Source organism: Takifugu flavidus, chromosome 14, assembly GCF_003711565.1.
Source record: "Takifugu flavidus isolate HTHZ2018 chromosome 14, ASM371156v2, whole genome shotgun sequence".
Taxonomy (NCBI): Eukaryota; Metazoa; Chordata; class Actinopteri; order Tetraodontiformes; family Tetraodontidae; genus Takifugu; species Takifugu flavidus.
In genome coordinates, this window is record NC_079533.1 from 14,508,681 (window position 1) to 14,523,218 (window position 14,538).

Genomic DNA, 14,538 nt, shown 5'->3' on the forward strand with positions numbered 1-14,538 from the left:
AAATACAGACAATATTTAGTTTAGTGTCTTAAATTCACAGCAACTTATTTTTCTCCACAACGTTATACATGGTTTTCATTAAATAAAATATTGAGAGAAATGTAAAATTACATTTAATTTAATTTACCTTGTTACATCTGAAAAAGTCATATTTTAAACCAAATTTTAAGTTAATGCAATTGCCTCGGACCTATGAGCAATAAAACCACTTGCATTTATAGTTGTCTACTTAGTTTCTCTTGAAACAAAATGTTTCCGATAACCTGTTGTAAAATAAACACGGGGCACGGGGATACTGCTAAAAAGAAATATATATTTCCGCTATTAGAGCTCGTTTTCTGACGTTTCATTATTTTTATTATCCGAGGTAATTTGAATGATGTAATACCACACTTTGCTGAGTGGGGGCGCTGTGAATGCTTAATAGCTTTCCATCCACGAAGAAGAACGCTTCTCCCTGCCGGTCCGGAAGTAGAATAAAAAGTTGTGAGCAACTTCCTTCTTGTCACAGTTGGTTTCATCAGCCACGCGTGTAACCAGCTCTCCGTCACAAGAGTTTGACTCCGGTGGTTCAGGAAGATGGGAGACCTCATTACCGAGTACACCGAGCGGCTCCAGCAGCAGGTAGGACATCCGCTCCACTTCCAGCCTCGCTGATTTTAGCTTGCAGGCTAAATACAGGTGATGACTTTCCTGTTCTTGAGTACTTGTGGGGCATATTCTCTCCCCCCCCCCCCCCCATCCATTTACCTGTCTAACGGGTTGAGAGAGAATCTTTCGATATTTCATTGTGGTTTAAAGTGATTAGACAAAATGAAAGTGAAAACAAGGAGAGTCCATCTTGTTGGGAGTTTGCTGGTGGTCCTGGCTGTTTGCTACCTGACATCAGTAAACATAAGCTCGAACCATGTCCGTATTACTTAAATATATATCCAAACAAGCCAGCTGGCACCTATAGTTTTGTTTCATATAGAATCTAGACGGTGCATTTGTAGTAATTTGTTAATCAGGTGGTCGCAAAGTTTCAGTTTCACTATGACCAAAAGAGGCGCGGTCACAATCATTGTACTTTGCACCATTTGGCCTCCAGTTAGGATGCAGTGATACGACATAACTGATTAAGAGTCATAAATAATTAAATTTTCTGTTTCTAGACTGTTTTGTTGTTCTGTTTTAAGTGTGATGTAATCTTGGGTTAATGTGTCCTATAGTCAACCAGTGTGAAGCCCAAATTCAAAATAATTCTTCAACAAGTCTTTTAATTCCTCGTTTACCTGGTTCAGAATATACAGTTGTGATATTTTTATGTATATAATTGTATTCTTCAGGAGCTTCAGATCCAGGCTCTGTCAGGAGAGATTGAGAGCTTGAAAAACTCACAGAACCCGGGTTCGTCTGCGCGTTTGGAAGAGCTGATGGAGGAAAATTCCAGACTGAAGTATCGCTTCAACATTCTGAACCGGGTGAGTGACGGCGTGCAGCATGTTCTTACATCACAGGTACTTTCTGTTGGAGCGTCTTAGATGTTCCCCTAAGTTAGGGACCAAAAAGTCCATTTCTGGGTCCTGTATTGAGGACATTCTAGCGCATCTGCTCCTCAGGCACGTTTCTGTGGATGCTCGCTCATTTACTATCCTAAAAACCATCTTTTAATTGGTGTCCTCAGGCGCTGCAGGAGGAGCGGACTCGCTGTGGTTACGCCATGCTCAACATCAGCCAGCGGCTCCAGGAGATTTTTGGCCTGACCATCAGGACGTCTTACCCTGAACTGGAAAACCCTCCGTTGGCCCTGGCGCCCAACCAGCAGCCCAAGTTTGGAGACTATCAGTGCAACAGCGCCATGGCCATGGCCCAGGTCAGACTGTCATGTCAGGTTTTTGAGCCTGGAATTACCTGGAATAGTTTTAGAAGAGGGTTTTGGAGAGAAAACAATATGCAGCTTACTAAAGTTTGTGGTGTCTCATTTGGAGATAAAAAAAAAAAACACTCAGAAAAGTGGGAAATGTTTATATTTTGCATCAACTTTTTTTTTCAGATGCTGAAGGCAAAGGGAATGAAAGCCAACCCGAGAGAGATCGCAGAGAGGATCATCAGGAACCTTCCAGACAACGAGCTCATCCAGAAAACTGAAATCGCAGGACCAGGTCAGTGTCCTGTTTCAGGAACCTTTCAGGAAAAATAACAAGCTTTCTGAAAAGTGTAGGTGACTCATTTTTGATCCTGAATATCAGAGTTTTAGTGGGAAGCTGTTGCGTCAGTGTTGGTTGGGTCTCACCTTAATTTCTTTATTCTGTAAACGTTTCCGTTTGGATGTCCTCTCTCAGGCTTCATCAACATCCACCTGAAGAGGGCGTTTGTGTCCAAACTGTTGAGCAAGCTGCTGATTAACGGTGTCACGCCACCTCCACTGACCTCCAGGAAAAGGGTTTGTCAGCACCATGACTTTTATTTTTCTATTTATTAGATCGGCTCAGGAAAGGGGCGGGGCTAACACGTTTTTTTTGTTGTTTTTTTGTGGTAATTTGAAGCGTGCAATGTTTTCTGTGTGGCTCAGGTGGTGGTGGATTTCTCCTCCCCCAACATTGCCAAAGAGATGCACGTGGGTCACCTGCGCTCCACCATCATCGGGGACAGCATGAGCCGACTCTTTGAGTTTCTGGGCCACGACGTTCTCAGGTCAGTCGACCATGAGCCAGCGTGGTTTCTTATCTGCTTCAGAGCCTCCTGATCGCACTTATAAAATGAAGCCGCGTAGAAACGTGATGGAGAGCCGTCTGTCGTCCTCAGGTTGAACCATGTGGGAGACTGGGGGACCCAGTTTGGGATGCTGATTGCTCATCTGCAGGACAAGTTCCCGGACTACCTGACTGTGTCCCCGCCCATCAGTGACCTCCAGGGCTTTTATAAAGTGCGTCAGATGTTTAAGGATGTCAGGTTTTAAGGCCCTCTGGCCCCGTTTACCACATTTGTATTACTGACCAGGAGTCAAAGAAGCGCTTTGACGAGGACGATGGCTTCAAAAAGCGGGCGTACCAGTGTGTGGTCAAACTGCAGAGCAAGGAACCGGATTTCATCAAAGCCTGGAACCTCATCTGTGACGTCTCCCGCCAAGGTAGAGATGTTCGATTGGCGGAGAGCGTCCAAATCATCCAGATGTGTTTTTGAGTGTTTGGATTTTTGATTCAGAGTTTCAGAAAATCTACGACTGCCTGGACATCAAGCTCATCGAAAGAGGAGAGTCGTACTACCAGGACTTGATGACGCAAGTGGTGAAGGAGGCCGAGGACAGAGGTGCAGACCTACCCTGTCAAAATTCCACTGTTGTTCTGACTTGTCCACCAGGGGGCGACATCACCCCACGCATAGCCTCTTTTTTCCTTGAGCGTGTTCTTTCTCTATTTCTGTTTGTTTCCTTCACACCATTTCTCTACTTTGAAACTACAAATTCTCTACATCTCCTCTCCTCTGTCCACCTGTAATCCCTCTTTTTCACTTCCTGTCTCCGGCTCTCCTCAGGCTTCGTTCAGCTGGATGAGGGCCGCAAAATCATCTTCGCCCCGGGCCAGTCCCTCCCCCTCACCATCGTCAAGTCAGACGGTGGCTACACGTATGACACTTCGGACCTGGCGGCTATCCACCAGCGGCTCTTTGAGGAAAAGGCCGACATCATCATCTACGTGACGGACAGCGGACAGGTGGGCGCAAACAGAGCAGAAGGGGAGAAGACGCTGTCAAATTTTGAACCGTAATCAACACGGCGTAGATACAGATGCGCTGTTTTTTGTGTTTAGAGCTCACACTTCCAGGTGGTGTTCGCGGCGGCGCAGATGTTGGGATGGTACGATCCCAAGGTGACCCGAGTAGAACACGCCGGCTTCGGAGTTGTGCTGGGCGAAGACAAGTGAGTCCTAAAAGCCAAGCGTTTGTGACATAAATACCCCGCCAGGGTAAAGCCCAGGCCATGAATGCGCCTGGAGTCGGGGTGGTGCTCTATTGAGTTGAGAATGCAAAAATTGACGCCAAGTTTTGAGGCCCGATAGAGACATTTTCTCTGCTGTTGAGTTTAACGTCTCTATGTCGACGATATCCTTCCTTATCTTGATGCTGTAGTGTTTATTTCCCAGGGGATTGTTAAAGATGCCGCCCCCACTCCACCCCGCCTTTCACCTGTGGGGGTGTAAATTGTCCTCCCGATGTCGGCGTTCTTCAGAACTCCGTTTGGAATTTATCAAGCTGATTTTATAATCGCTCATCCAGACAATGAGGGCTTAACGCAGCCTCACAGGGAGGCTGTTATAGCTGCAAGTAAACAGAACTGAGGGGGGGTGAGAGGGGGTTATTAAATGTTTGGCTCATGTTCTGTTTGTTATGCTCATCTGATTTGCCTGATTGTACAAAATGAATCGCCTCGAGGCGTCTGCACGAGGGTTTAATGTAGCAGTAATTATATCTGCCATCGATACCTTCCGCAAACTTCCGTTCTGGGGCTCCGAGCCGGCGCCGACTCCTCTGCTCTCTCCCAAACTTGTCCAGGAAGAAGTTTAAGACTCGCTCTGGAGACACGGTCAGGCTGATGGACCTGCTGGGGGAGGGGCTGAAGAGGTCCATGGACAAGCTGAAGGAGAAGGAGAGGGACAAGGTGAGAGGCCGCCGGAGGAAACGGAGCTGCTGGGGGGGGGGGGGGGGGGGGGCGAGGGAAAAGTTTTCGCGTCTTCATCGCTGTGGGCCGTCGCGCTCATTACCGTCCGCCTGCTGGAGCGGGGGAGCGGGGAAACTTTTCATAAGCGCAGAGGTGGACGAAAATCCAATCGCTCTCCTTCGAGGTAGAAATATTCTCCATGGTGGGCGAAACGGAAGGGTTTCAAACATGCTAAGATTTGATTTCTCACTTCCCTCAGATGTTTGTTTGTCTCCAGCTGAAATTCCCCCGATGTTGTTTGTTTTCTGGCGGTGGGCTTTACTAAATCACCCCTCAGAATCCTTCCTCCGCTCCGTCCGTCGCTCCATCTTGATCGGCCTTTTGCGCTAGAAGAATCCCTAAAGTTGCTCCCGCCCGGGTGCTGGGCACCTCCTGAGGCGGCGCCGGTTCCAGCTGTTGGAGAAACGCGCGTGTTGTTTCAGGGATGGAAACTGTCCTTTTGAAGTTTTTCCCCTTCCCGCGAACTTCGGTTTGTTTGCAACTTTTCACGTTTTTGTTTTGTTTCTTTTTGTAGTTGCAGCGTTTAAAAGGGGGGAAAAAATGTGCCAAATAAACCCGAAGGAACCTGACCCGGTTAGGTTTGATCTGTTGCGTTTAGCACGGCGGTAATTTCCAGTCGAACTGCGGCGATTTGAGTGCGGCGGTAAACCGCTGCCAGCGCGGTTCCCCCGCAGGCATTCCTGGCCCGGCTCTCTGCTCCCAGTTTGGGACGCCGCCCGCGTCTACCATCTGCTCACAGCAGCTCATTAAAAGGAGCCCAACCCCCGGGCCGCTTAAACCCACATCTGCCGAGCTAATGCTAATGCTAATGTTCCTGTTGATTCGCACGCGTTTAGCATTTTTGTTAAATCCTGCGTTTTATTCTGTGTGGTGCTTTTTATTCAGTATCGGTGCCGTCTGCCCTCCCCAGGTTGCTTATGATTAGCCTAGCTGCTGTCAGGTGGTCGCCTCAACCCGTCTTTAATTGTTCCGCCTTCAGGTTCTGAGCCCGGACGAGCTGGTCAAGGCTCAGCGGGCCGTCGCCTTCGGCTGCATCAAGTACGCCGACCTTTCTCACAACCGCATCAACGACTACGTCTTCTCTTTCGACAAGATGCTGGACGATCGGGGCAACACGGCGGCGTACCTGCTCTACGCCTTCACCCGCATCAGGTCAGGGGTCACTCTGTTGCCCTCTTCAGGACACTGAGGGTAGAGGAGATGTTCCATCCACCTTTACACTCGGGTCAGTTTTTCTATCTGCAGCAGAATTAGACCTCCGACTGTGAAGGAGACTCACTTCCTCCTCCCCCGTGCCAAGAGACCGTATTCTGGCAGCGAGGTGCTGAGTTGATCTTCGCCTCCTTCCTCCCTGGAGGTGTTTAGACTCACAGTGTCAGATTGATCCTGAGTCTGGCTGGAGAGGAGCGGCTGTGCCTGCGTTTGGCTAGCGGATAGTTAACTGGATATCTCAAATATCGGCAAAAAGCAGAGCAGCCCGCAGAAATGGCTGCTGAACTGGGAGCGTTAGCAGGAATAACGGGACCGGGGGAGTGGGCGGGGTTTCACTTTTCAGACAGAAACTCGGCTTTTTTGAACTCAATTTAAAGTTTAGGCGTTGAAACTCACCAGCGGCCTCGCTGACCTCACACAGGTCCATCGCACGACTGGCGAACATCAACGAGGCGACTCTGAGGAAAGAGGCGGAGTCCACCGAGATCCTGCTGGACCACGAGAAGGAGTGGAAACTGGGGAAGTGCATCCTCCGCTTCCCGGAGGTCCTGCAGAAGATCCAGGATGACCTCTTGCTCCACTCGCTGTGCGACTACGTGTATGAGCTGGCCACCACCTTCACCGAGTTCTACGACAGCTGCTACTGCGTGGAGAAGGACCGGCAGACAGGTAACGGGTCAACCGATCTCTTTGCTTTAAGAGATTAGGATCGATAATTAGTAGAATCGGAGATCTTCGTCGGCTTTAATCGGATTTTGGTTTTTCCAGGTGAGGTGGTGAAGGTCAACATGTGGAGGATGCTGCTCTGTGATGCCACTGCCGCCATCATGGCTCAGTGCTTCCACATCCTGGGCCTCAACCCGGTGGAGAGGATGTGATGTCACAGGATGTGATCCCACGGCGACCTGGCCGGACTCCGCCTGCACGACTGATGATCACAGTCACTTTGATTCAGCCAAATCTCCAGATATAATCACACTGATCAGCATCCGATGACAGATTTAACTGTTTTTTAGATTAAAGAATCCACGTGAAACCAAAACCCCAACTGCTGATTTTCCGTGATTTCACATAAATCATTTGAGATTTAATATCAATATCAAAAGTCCATTTTTCCTGGCAGTTCATTTTTTTGGGAGCTTTTTCACACATCTATTTAAAATATGCTGCTTCTCTTTTCCCCTAGAATTGCACAGACACAGTTTCAAATCTCCCATAATTCTTTGCTGCTGACCTGTCATACGTTGATCGTCTCACGTGGCGTCTAAAAACCACCTTGACTAAAATGCCAAAACTCTCATTCTGGAGGGCCGGACCACGTTCTTCCCTGGGGTCCCAGTACTCCAGGTTGTCCAGTCCCAGTGCAGATGCTAACGCTAATGATGTGCGTAAGTGTTTAGATCCTTGAAATAGCACCGAGTACTTGTTCTGATACTTCAGTAAGTTGGAGTAGGTGGTACTTTGAGTAGTAGCACACGTTTCTGAATATGAGTCAATCAATGTTTTCATATTTTTAAACCTTTGTTCGTTTAAATCCGGGCTTAAGCATGTTAGCAGTTAGCCTGTTTGTTCTATTATGGAATTCAACATTTGTTTTCGTGGTCGCTTTTTTTGGTCTCTGACGCTGTTTGCAGAGGCTCTAAAGGCCAAAGCAAACAAAGCCGCTTGATGGACTTAATTACCCACCACGGGCCCCTGAAGCCGCCCCGGCGCGGGTTTATCGCCTACACACGAGCTCTGCTGCAGGTTTAAAAGTTAGAAAAGAAACGTTGAAACTAAAGTTTCTTTTCAGCGGGGAGGATGTGTGAGAAGTACCGCCTCATCCCACGACGCTGGCCGGACCTCCCCGGCAAAATTGGCGTCATGAAAAATTCATACGGCCTCCCCGCAGCTGCAGTGGCTTCTGCCGTCGGAAGGAACCCTGTTTGAAGGACGGCGTTAAAGGTGTTTTGACAGGAGCCCGGAGAGGAAAAGACCTGTCACACCGCTTCAGTCACGCCGACCGACGGCGTCATTTTCCCGCGTCGGACGGACGGACGGAGACGATCCCAGCTGACGTGCGCTCCCTTTGTCTGCTTTATCGGGGCCCCTCTGGCAGAAGTAGTTTAAAGGCAGCCAAAAAGAAGAATGGAGGTAAAGATGTCTGTCTTTTTTTTAATTAATCTGTCACAGTTGATAAAAAAAAGACGGGCATTAGCGTTGGAGAGCCGCAGCAGAGATTCAAACCTGACAGCGCAGGTAAGTTCCAGCTGCGGGGGAGGCAGAAACATGACCAAGACGTATATGTTATTAATGGACCGAACCTTTCAGACCTTTCATGACTTTTAAGAGTTAAGCTACTGGAGTAGGACCTGAGAGATTAATGTTGCGCAAATGTCTGATTGATTTAATTATACGATTATTTGATATGTCCTTGGAGCTAATGACCCTCATATAGCTGTTAAGTTGCAGGGCTGCCTTCGTCTTATTCAGTTGTTAAGCCACGACTGGCTGCACAAGAATCATAATCGTACAAATCAAACGCTCGATTTATGCCTAAACACCCTTTGCCACTAGGGGGTGCTACCTCTATGACGGCAATGGGGTTTCGTCTGTGGCTAGAAATTAGGTGTAGAAAACTCACATTTAGTTTTAAATCTTTGACCCTGAGTTCCTGTCGAGTTCTTCTCCGTGTTTGAACATGAAGGCACCTCCGGGCGCGACTGTACCTCTGTTACGCATTTGCATAAATTATTCGCTTTCACAATCCCGTTTAGACCAGTCGGCCACGCTGTCCTTTTTTAAACATCGCATTTTTGTTGCTTTTGTTTTTCTGTTGTCAAACTCTCTGATCTGAGATCAGTGAGGGAGATATGTAAACCACCGTTATGCTAATTAGCAATTTATTTTTAAGGAACGAGGAGAGGAGAAGGATGTGGAGACCAATAAACACTTTAATTACTGTTTGTCACTGATACACACAAACATAACTCTGAAATTAAATAATATTTTAGATAGAAGAGTTTTTTATAGTTACAGCAGGTGACGCATTTGTCCGACATCAACAATAGCACGGAACGATCGCATCACCTGAGAAACCTGACTGCACATCAAATCCCTGACAGAAAAAAATAAATACAAATTCTGAAAGATTCAGGAATAGGGTCAGGCTGCCTGGCTGGATATCCGTCACAACTCAGCCACCTTCTTTCAGGTCGCGGTAAAGTCACGCAACCGCGATGTCACTCCTGAGAGGTAGATACCGATCATCTTCGAGGCGAAGAGGACACGACCTCTGAACTTTGACTAAAGAGGAGGCGGAGCTGGTGTGTTTAATAGGGCTAAATGAAGGTAAATATAAAGTCGGATCTATAAAGGTTCCTCTTGTTACATTATGTTTTTACTCCGTCTTTCCTCTGCCTCCCTGGTTGAATTTCCCGAATATTTAACTTTGCGGGTCCATTGAGTTTGTTGCCATATTGGAGGCAAAAGCAACAAAGTTGGCTCCTGATCCACCGTCAGCATTTCCTTCAGAAGTTGGATCAGGATGCGGCTTTTCATCCAGCCATCAAAACCTCCCCCTTTTCAAAGGCCACCACAGTTTGGGTTTCTCTGGCGTGTGAACTGGAGTTGCAGGCGCAGCGGAGGCAGCGGGGAGCATGACGGGGCTCCTGCGATCTGCAAGGTCGCCAAAAAAAACAAAATGCAAAGCCAGAAACGATCACAGGTCACCTTCTCTGCTGAGTTCACTTTTAAAAGAGTTCAGTTGTGGGGAGTGATCTGCACCAGCGTGTCTTTGAATCATCTCAAAAATGGATTCAGGATTCAGCTCGTGCCTCTGTGGTTTGACCTGAAGGAATCCCGGATCGCCAGGAGATCAGAGGCCAGAAGATGCCCACTCACTCTGATGTGCCACTCCTGCGAGCGACCCCTGCAACAAAATGGTCAGATGGTTGGTGCGACAAAGGTGAAGGTATCCAGTGACATCATTCAAGGCATTTTTAACATCAGTAAGAGGACAACGATATTTGTCATAGCTAAAGTAATGAATAAGGTAGTTTTGAATTGAGTTAAATTTGGGGTTTTAAGGACCATAAAAAAGTGACGGAATGTCTCAGCAGTAGCCGTCACATTTAAACCGAAGTCCCATGACAGAAAAAACACTGGCAGAGGTCAGAAATGTGGCCCTAGCGTAGACGATTCCTTGAATAGCTTCTAATCCCCTCAGGGGGATTGTTTGTATTTAAAGTTTGAAGGAAGTAGTTCGATCCAAAGTAAGATCCTTGAGAAAACTTTAAAAAGTGAACCGTGATTCAGAAGCGAGCGGAGCTCAGTGATGGATGAGAGAACGTTCTCCAGGTGTAGCATGTCGGCTGATATTGAACATTCAAATGAACCTGGAGGCAGTTTTGGAGTTTGAGAACTTTCAGAACAATTGAGCTTGAGTTGGTTCAAAAACGATTCACATTTTCTCCCTGATCTGGAGTCTAAATTCATTCAGAATGATTTCAAAATCATAAAAAATATCTATTTTTAATCCAGAAGACTTCATAATGCATTTACGGGGCTTTGGAGGAAGGTGCGTTTGTTGTCAAGGCATCTGAACCTGGTTCTGACCGTTGAACGGCACTCTGGTTTTTCTCTGTCCTACCGTGTGTCTGTCCGACAGATGTGTGTTAGGCGGGTCTTCCTCGTCCCGGTGGGTTCCAGCACGTAAAGGCAGGAGTGGACATGGGCTCTGACCCCCTCTGCCAGCACCTCGGGGTGCTCTGTGGATACTGAGGACAGATACAGAGGGCCACAGGTTGGGTCTGCCTGCCAGGTCCTGAGAAAGAAACCACAGAAAGTCACCAGGACCGAACAGACCTGCTCCTGATCCAGGTGGAGTTGCTAATGCAGGTGTCAGCTTCATTACCGGAGCAGCAAATGATCTTGGGGCGGTCTGGCTCCCAGACCCTGGCCCTGGTCCTGGAGGAGGTAGCGGAACACTTCAGTATCCTTGGTCAGGGTCTGGACAATAGTGGCCTGGAGCAAGTTTCTTTGCCACAGCTCTGGCTGCCTCAGGAGGCGGTGGAGCAGCTCTAACTCTGTGGCCTCAACCTCCACAGAACCTCGCCACATCCACAGTAGGCAACTGTCGTCCATCTGCGGGTCAAGAACAAGAGATCTGTCATGTTGTAGATTCTTTAAAGATCACTTCCCATCGTTCATAAATGTTTGAGTTTTGGTACCTTCTTGAAGGCCAGATCTATGTTCTCTGGCGCTGGGTGTCCCTCCCAGCCTCTGCTCTTCTCCCTGGCCTCCATCAGGAGGTGCTGAGTGCTCAGCTGCAGTTTTCTCCTCCTCTGTTCTTGTTCTTCCTCTTGATCTTGTCTCTGATCCATGGACTCGGGACCCTCAGATGCAGGGTCCTCTGGTAGGTTTGCACTGCTGAGATTCGGCCCAGGCCAAAACTCTGGGAGCTAAAGTCAGGTGTTGTTTTATTGCAAAAGTTTAAATTTTAAATTTTTCTTCTTGGACCATCTTATGATACCTGGAAAAGTCTCTGAGCCTCGGTGATCATGTCGGCCAGACCCTGGGTGGCAGCCAGGTTCTCGCTCAGGTCCTTCTGGTCGGGTCGTCCCAGACTGTACTTCCTACAAAAGGTGTCATTGATTTAGCTACGTTTTTGCAACGCAAACCACGTTCAGCACTTTTCTCATTAGAAAGTCTGACAGAAGACCTAATTCCATCACCCCTTAAAATTCCACCGCGACAGGAAAACTAGCACCTTCTGATGAGTCTGATCATAGGGGATGATTGACAGCAGGCTTTAAGTGTGTTTGTTTTCCAAGAAGTTAAATGAGAGCCGTCTCCAGCAGCAACGTCAGCGCGGGTTCCATCTGACAGATTCAGGTTATTTTGGAAGTGTTCAGGAGGATGTTTCACCTGATTTTATTTGATGTGAAGTTGTGTCTTTTAGGTTGTTTTGGTTAAGAGAAAATAGATGAGCGTTTTGTAAAACCGCTTCAAACAGGAGGCGTCACTCTGGCGGCTGGTTAAACCATTAAAAAGTTGCGGGTTGGTGGGTTCTGTCACAGTAGAAACGTGATCAAAACCTAACAAGAGTTCAGAGTTCTGCTCTAATTGATTTTCAGAGGCAGCGAGTGATAAAGGTACTCTTCCAGGAAGTGGAGAGAAAAAACAGCTGATGAGGATCAGTCACAAGAAGCAACAGAGTTAAAAGAAGCTGTTCTCTGAGTGCTCAAAGTCTCGCTACAGCGTTAATTATAAATCAATCCGCCACTGGAAATAGTTCCTGTCAAATATGCTGCATGTTTGTTTCCTACAGCTGCAGGTTTATATAGAACTTTCTTCCTCTCTGTTCATCCACCCATAGCACATTCTCTAGACCAGGGACTGCGCAGGAAGCCGTCATCAAGTCCAAGTTGTGGAAAATATGTCACCCTACGTGGAATCTGATACCTGCGCCTGATTTATACTGAAGCTTTTATAAGACTACATGAAGATTGTAAATATTTAATAAATACGCTGTTTTGATCTAAGTGTGTGTTTTTATTATACATATAGAAACATCCATATTTTGGTGTTCAATATTAAATATAAATGTTCAACCACTATCAAAATATATAAACATTAGGGATACTCAATACAACTTTTTTATGTTTGTGTGTGTGTGTTTGTGTCTCTATGTATGAGTTTGAATGAGGGATTTGTTACGTGTTTGTGTCATTTATGTTTTGACTTCTCACTATGTGACGGACAATAAAATTGCTTGAATCTTGAATCATTAGCATACATCGTTGGTAGAGGTGGAAACAAACTTATTCGGAGCAAATGAGACAGATAAACCTACGCAACAGGGGTGTCTGTATAAAGTTTCAAAACGACAGTGGCGTCATTGATCGGGTGGGTTAATTAGCTACGATCTAATGATCGTTGTCTTTCGTCAAATGCGCGAATAATCGCGGCTTTACGGTAATAGCGGTTATTTCGTCATTCACACAGAAAATGTGCGTATACAGTATGTATTCATAACCGTGTCTAAAAACAGCCATCCATAAGGTACATGTAGACAGTCTAAACTCCAAGGACAGATAACATTTCTGCAGCATCAGTCACTAAATAACCTTTATAGTTAGTATCTCTACATCTTCTCGTCCTCCGTCATTATGACCCCCTCTTTCTCTCTGTTTTTCCCTCTTTCATTTTTCTCATTTTAGACTTCCTGTCCAGCAGATAGACAATCTCTCTCATATCAACAGTGAAGCTCAGGCCAGATGGAAAGTGGTGGATGTTACATAACCTGTTCTGTTTAAAACACCCTGACAGATTTGGATTACACAGAGGCGTGTGTGCATGTGTGTGTTTTGAAAGAGACAGCTGGTTCTGGTATAATGTCATCGGTGAGAACACACAAGTTTGAAATCATGACATAAACTGAAAACATTAAAGACAATTGTGTTTGTGCGGCCCTGAAAGGTTACCTGGGTGATTTGGCATCCTTCTTCAAGGTGTTCAGGTGGAACAGCGAGGGCGCCAGACAAACAGCGATGTTGGTGGGTGTCATTTGGTTTTCGTCCACACAGGCCACCACGTCTCGCAAGAAGAACAGCAGCGCCCGCAGCGCCTCCCGGTTCTCATCAGGGAGCAGCAAGATGGCTGCCTGAGCCGCCAGCAGCTGCTGATCTTTGGGAAAATCTGCTGGGAGGAAGCCGGAAACGGTTCTGAGGTTGTGTGATTTCAAACGGAGATGAGAAAGTGGTCCTCAGAGATGAATAAACGCTTGCTCACACTGGTAGATGTGGAGGAAGGTCTCACACAGTTTACTCGTGAAAATGGGCTCCGGCAGGTCTCTGAAATACTGTTTCACCATGTCGGCGATGTCGAAAGCAGAGTGACCCTCGTAGGAAACACCACCAGGGTCTGACTCCACCAGGTCGCGCAGGTACTGTATACGAGACTTCACCCCCGACTTCCTGAAAAGACCCACCTGACAGGGGGAGGACATTCGCTTAGCTTCCCTCCCACTCTTTTGATTTGACAGCTATCCAGTCTCACCTGGTCCAGACATTTGGCCCTCAGGTGTATCAGTGCTCTGAGGATACTGGGAGGAAGTGGTTCTCCTGTCTGCTGGAGGCTGACGAGCAGAGGGACCCCAAAGACCCGTCGACCTTTCACCTCCATCAGTTTGGTCTTCCTCAGCAGTTTTGGAACAGCCCTGCAGATGACATCCATTAAACCCCAAAGACAGAAAAGAAAATGAGATCAACAAAGCGACAAGCGCTGAGGAAAGAGTTACCAAAGTTCAAGGGTGCTCATGAGGGAGCATAAATCAGTGAAGTGATGCCCACAGACAAATAAACAGTTTACGGTTGCGTAAGTCTCCAGAGATCGGGACAAAGTGACGTTTACGACGGCTCTGCCTAAAAATACAGAGACGAACAAAGAAACGGAGATTCTAGAAAAAACGGTCAAGCGAAAAAGTTTCATCTAGTTTTTGGTAAGTTTGTATTTTTGGTTTCCTGCAAAATCCAATACATTATTCATAATTTAGACTTTTTTTGATCTTTGATCTTGTGTCTACAAAAACATCAACGCATAACTTTGAAAGTGCATTGTGGTGTGAACCCAAGGAGTTTATTAAA

The 14,538-nt window shown here is 46.9% G+C and overlaps 2 protein-coding genes and 1 long non-coding RNA gene across 5 annotated transcripts in view; 2 read left to right on the top strand and 1 right to left on the bottom strand.

Annotated features, from left to right (window-relative positions):
• The first annotated feature begins 465 nt into the window (after positions 1–465).
• Positions 466–6,953, top strand: rars1 (arginyl-tRNA synthetase 1). Its single transcript, XM_057054400.1, has 15 exons — positions 466–624; positions 1,329–1,463; positions 1,667–1,855; positions 2,036–2,144; positions 2,325–2,425; positions 2,555–2,676; positions 2,788–2,908; positions 2,983–3,112; positions 3,187–3,291; positions 3,517–3,695; positions 3,792–3,901; positions 4,534–4,639; positions 5,679–5,851; positions 6,333–6,580; positions 6,680–6,953. Exons 1-15 carry the CDS (start codon positions 580–582, stop codon positions 6,787–6,789), a joined length of 1,983 nt encoding a protein of 660 aa, XP_056910380.1. The 5' UTR covers positions 466–579; the 3' UTR covers positions 6,790–6,953.
• Positions 6,954–8,826: 1,873 nt separating this feature from the next.
• si:dkeyp-23e4.3 (rho GTPase-activating protein 7) overlaps positions 8,827–14,538 on the bottom strand; it is a 36,062-nt gene continuing 30,350 nt past the window's right edge. For all 3 annotated transcript variants that reach the window (XM_057054397.1, XM_057054398.1, XM_057054399.1), the window contains exons 9-16: positions 13,952–14,111; positions 13,685–13,883; positions 13,378–13,591; positions 11,424–11,526; positions 11,122–11,352; positions 10,806–11,035; positions 10,542–10,715; positions 8,827–9,821 (exon numbers count right to left, since the gene is read on the bottom strand). In XM_057054397.1, coding sequence (XP_056910377.1) covers positions 9,716–9,821; positions 10,542–10,715; positions 10,806–11,035; positions 11,122–11,352; positions 11,424–11,526; positions 13,378–13,591; positions 13,685–13,883; positions 13,952–14,111 — 1,417 coding nt within the window. In that variant the 3' untranslated portion in view covers positions 8,827–9,715. The remainder of the gene's footprint in view (positions 9,822–10,541; positions 10,716–10,805; positions 11,036–11,121; positions 11,353–11,423; positions 11,527–13,377; positions 13,592–13,684; positions 13,884–13,951; positions 14,112–14,538) is intronic.
• LOC130537526 (uncharacterized) lies at positions 9,713–12,435 on the top strand. Its single transcript, XR_008953645.1, has 2 exons — positions 9,713–9,900; positions 12,270–12,435. It is a non-coding gene; the product is annotated as an uncharacterized LOC130537526 (long non-coding RNA).

Excerpts from the sequence above, each read along its gene's own strand:
- rars1 (XM_057054400.1), top strand. The coding sequence starts at position 580 with ATGGGAGACCTCATTACCGAGTACACCGAGCGGCTCCAGCAGCAG. Across the intron at positions 2,677-2,787 it reads CTGGGCCACGACGTTCTCAG|GTTGAACCATGTGGGAGACT; the intron begins GTCAGTCGACCA and ends TGTCGTCCTCAG. Across the intron at positions 3,292-3,516 it reads GAAGGAGGCCGAGGACAGAG|GCTTCGTTCAGCTGGATGAG; the intron begins GTGCAGACCTAC and ends GGCTCTCCTCAG.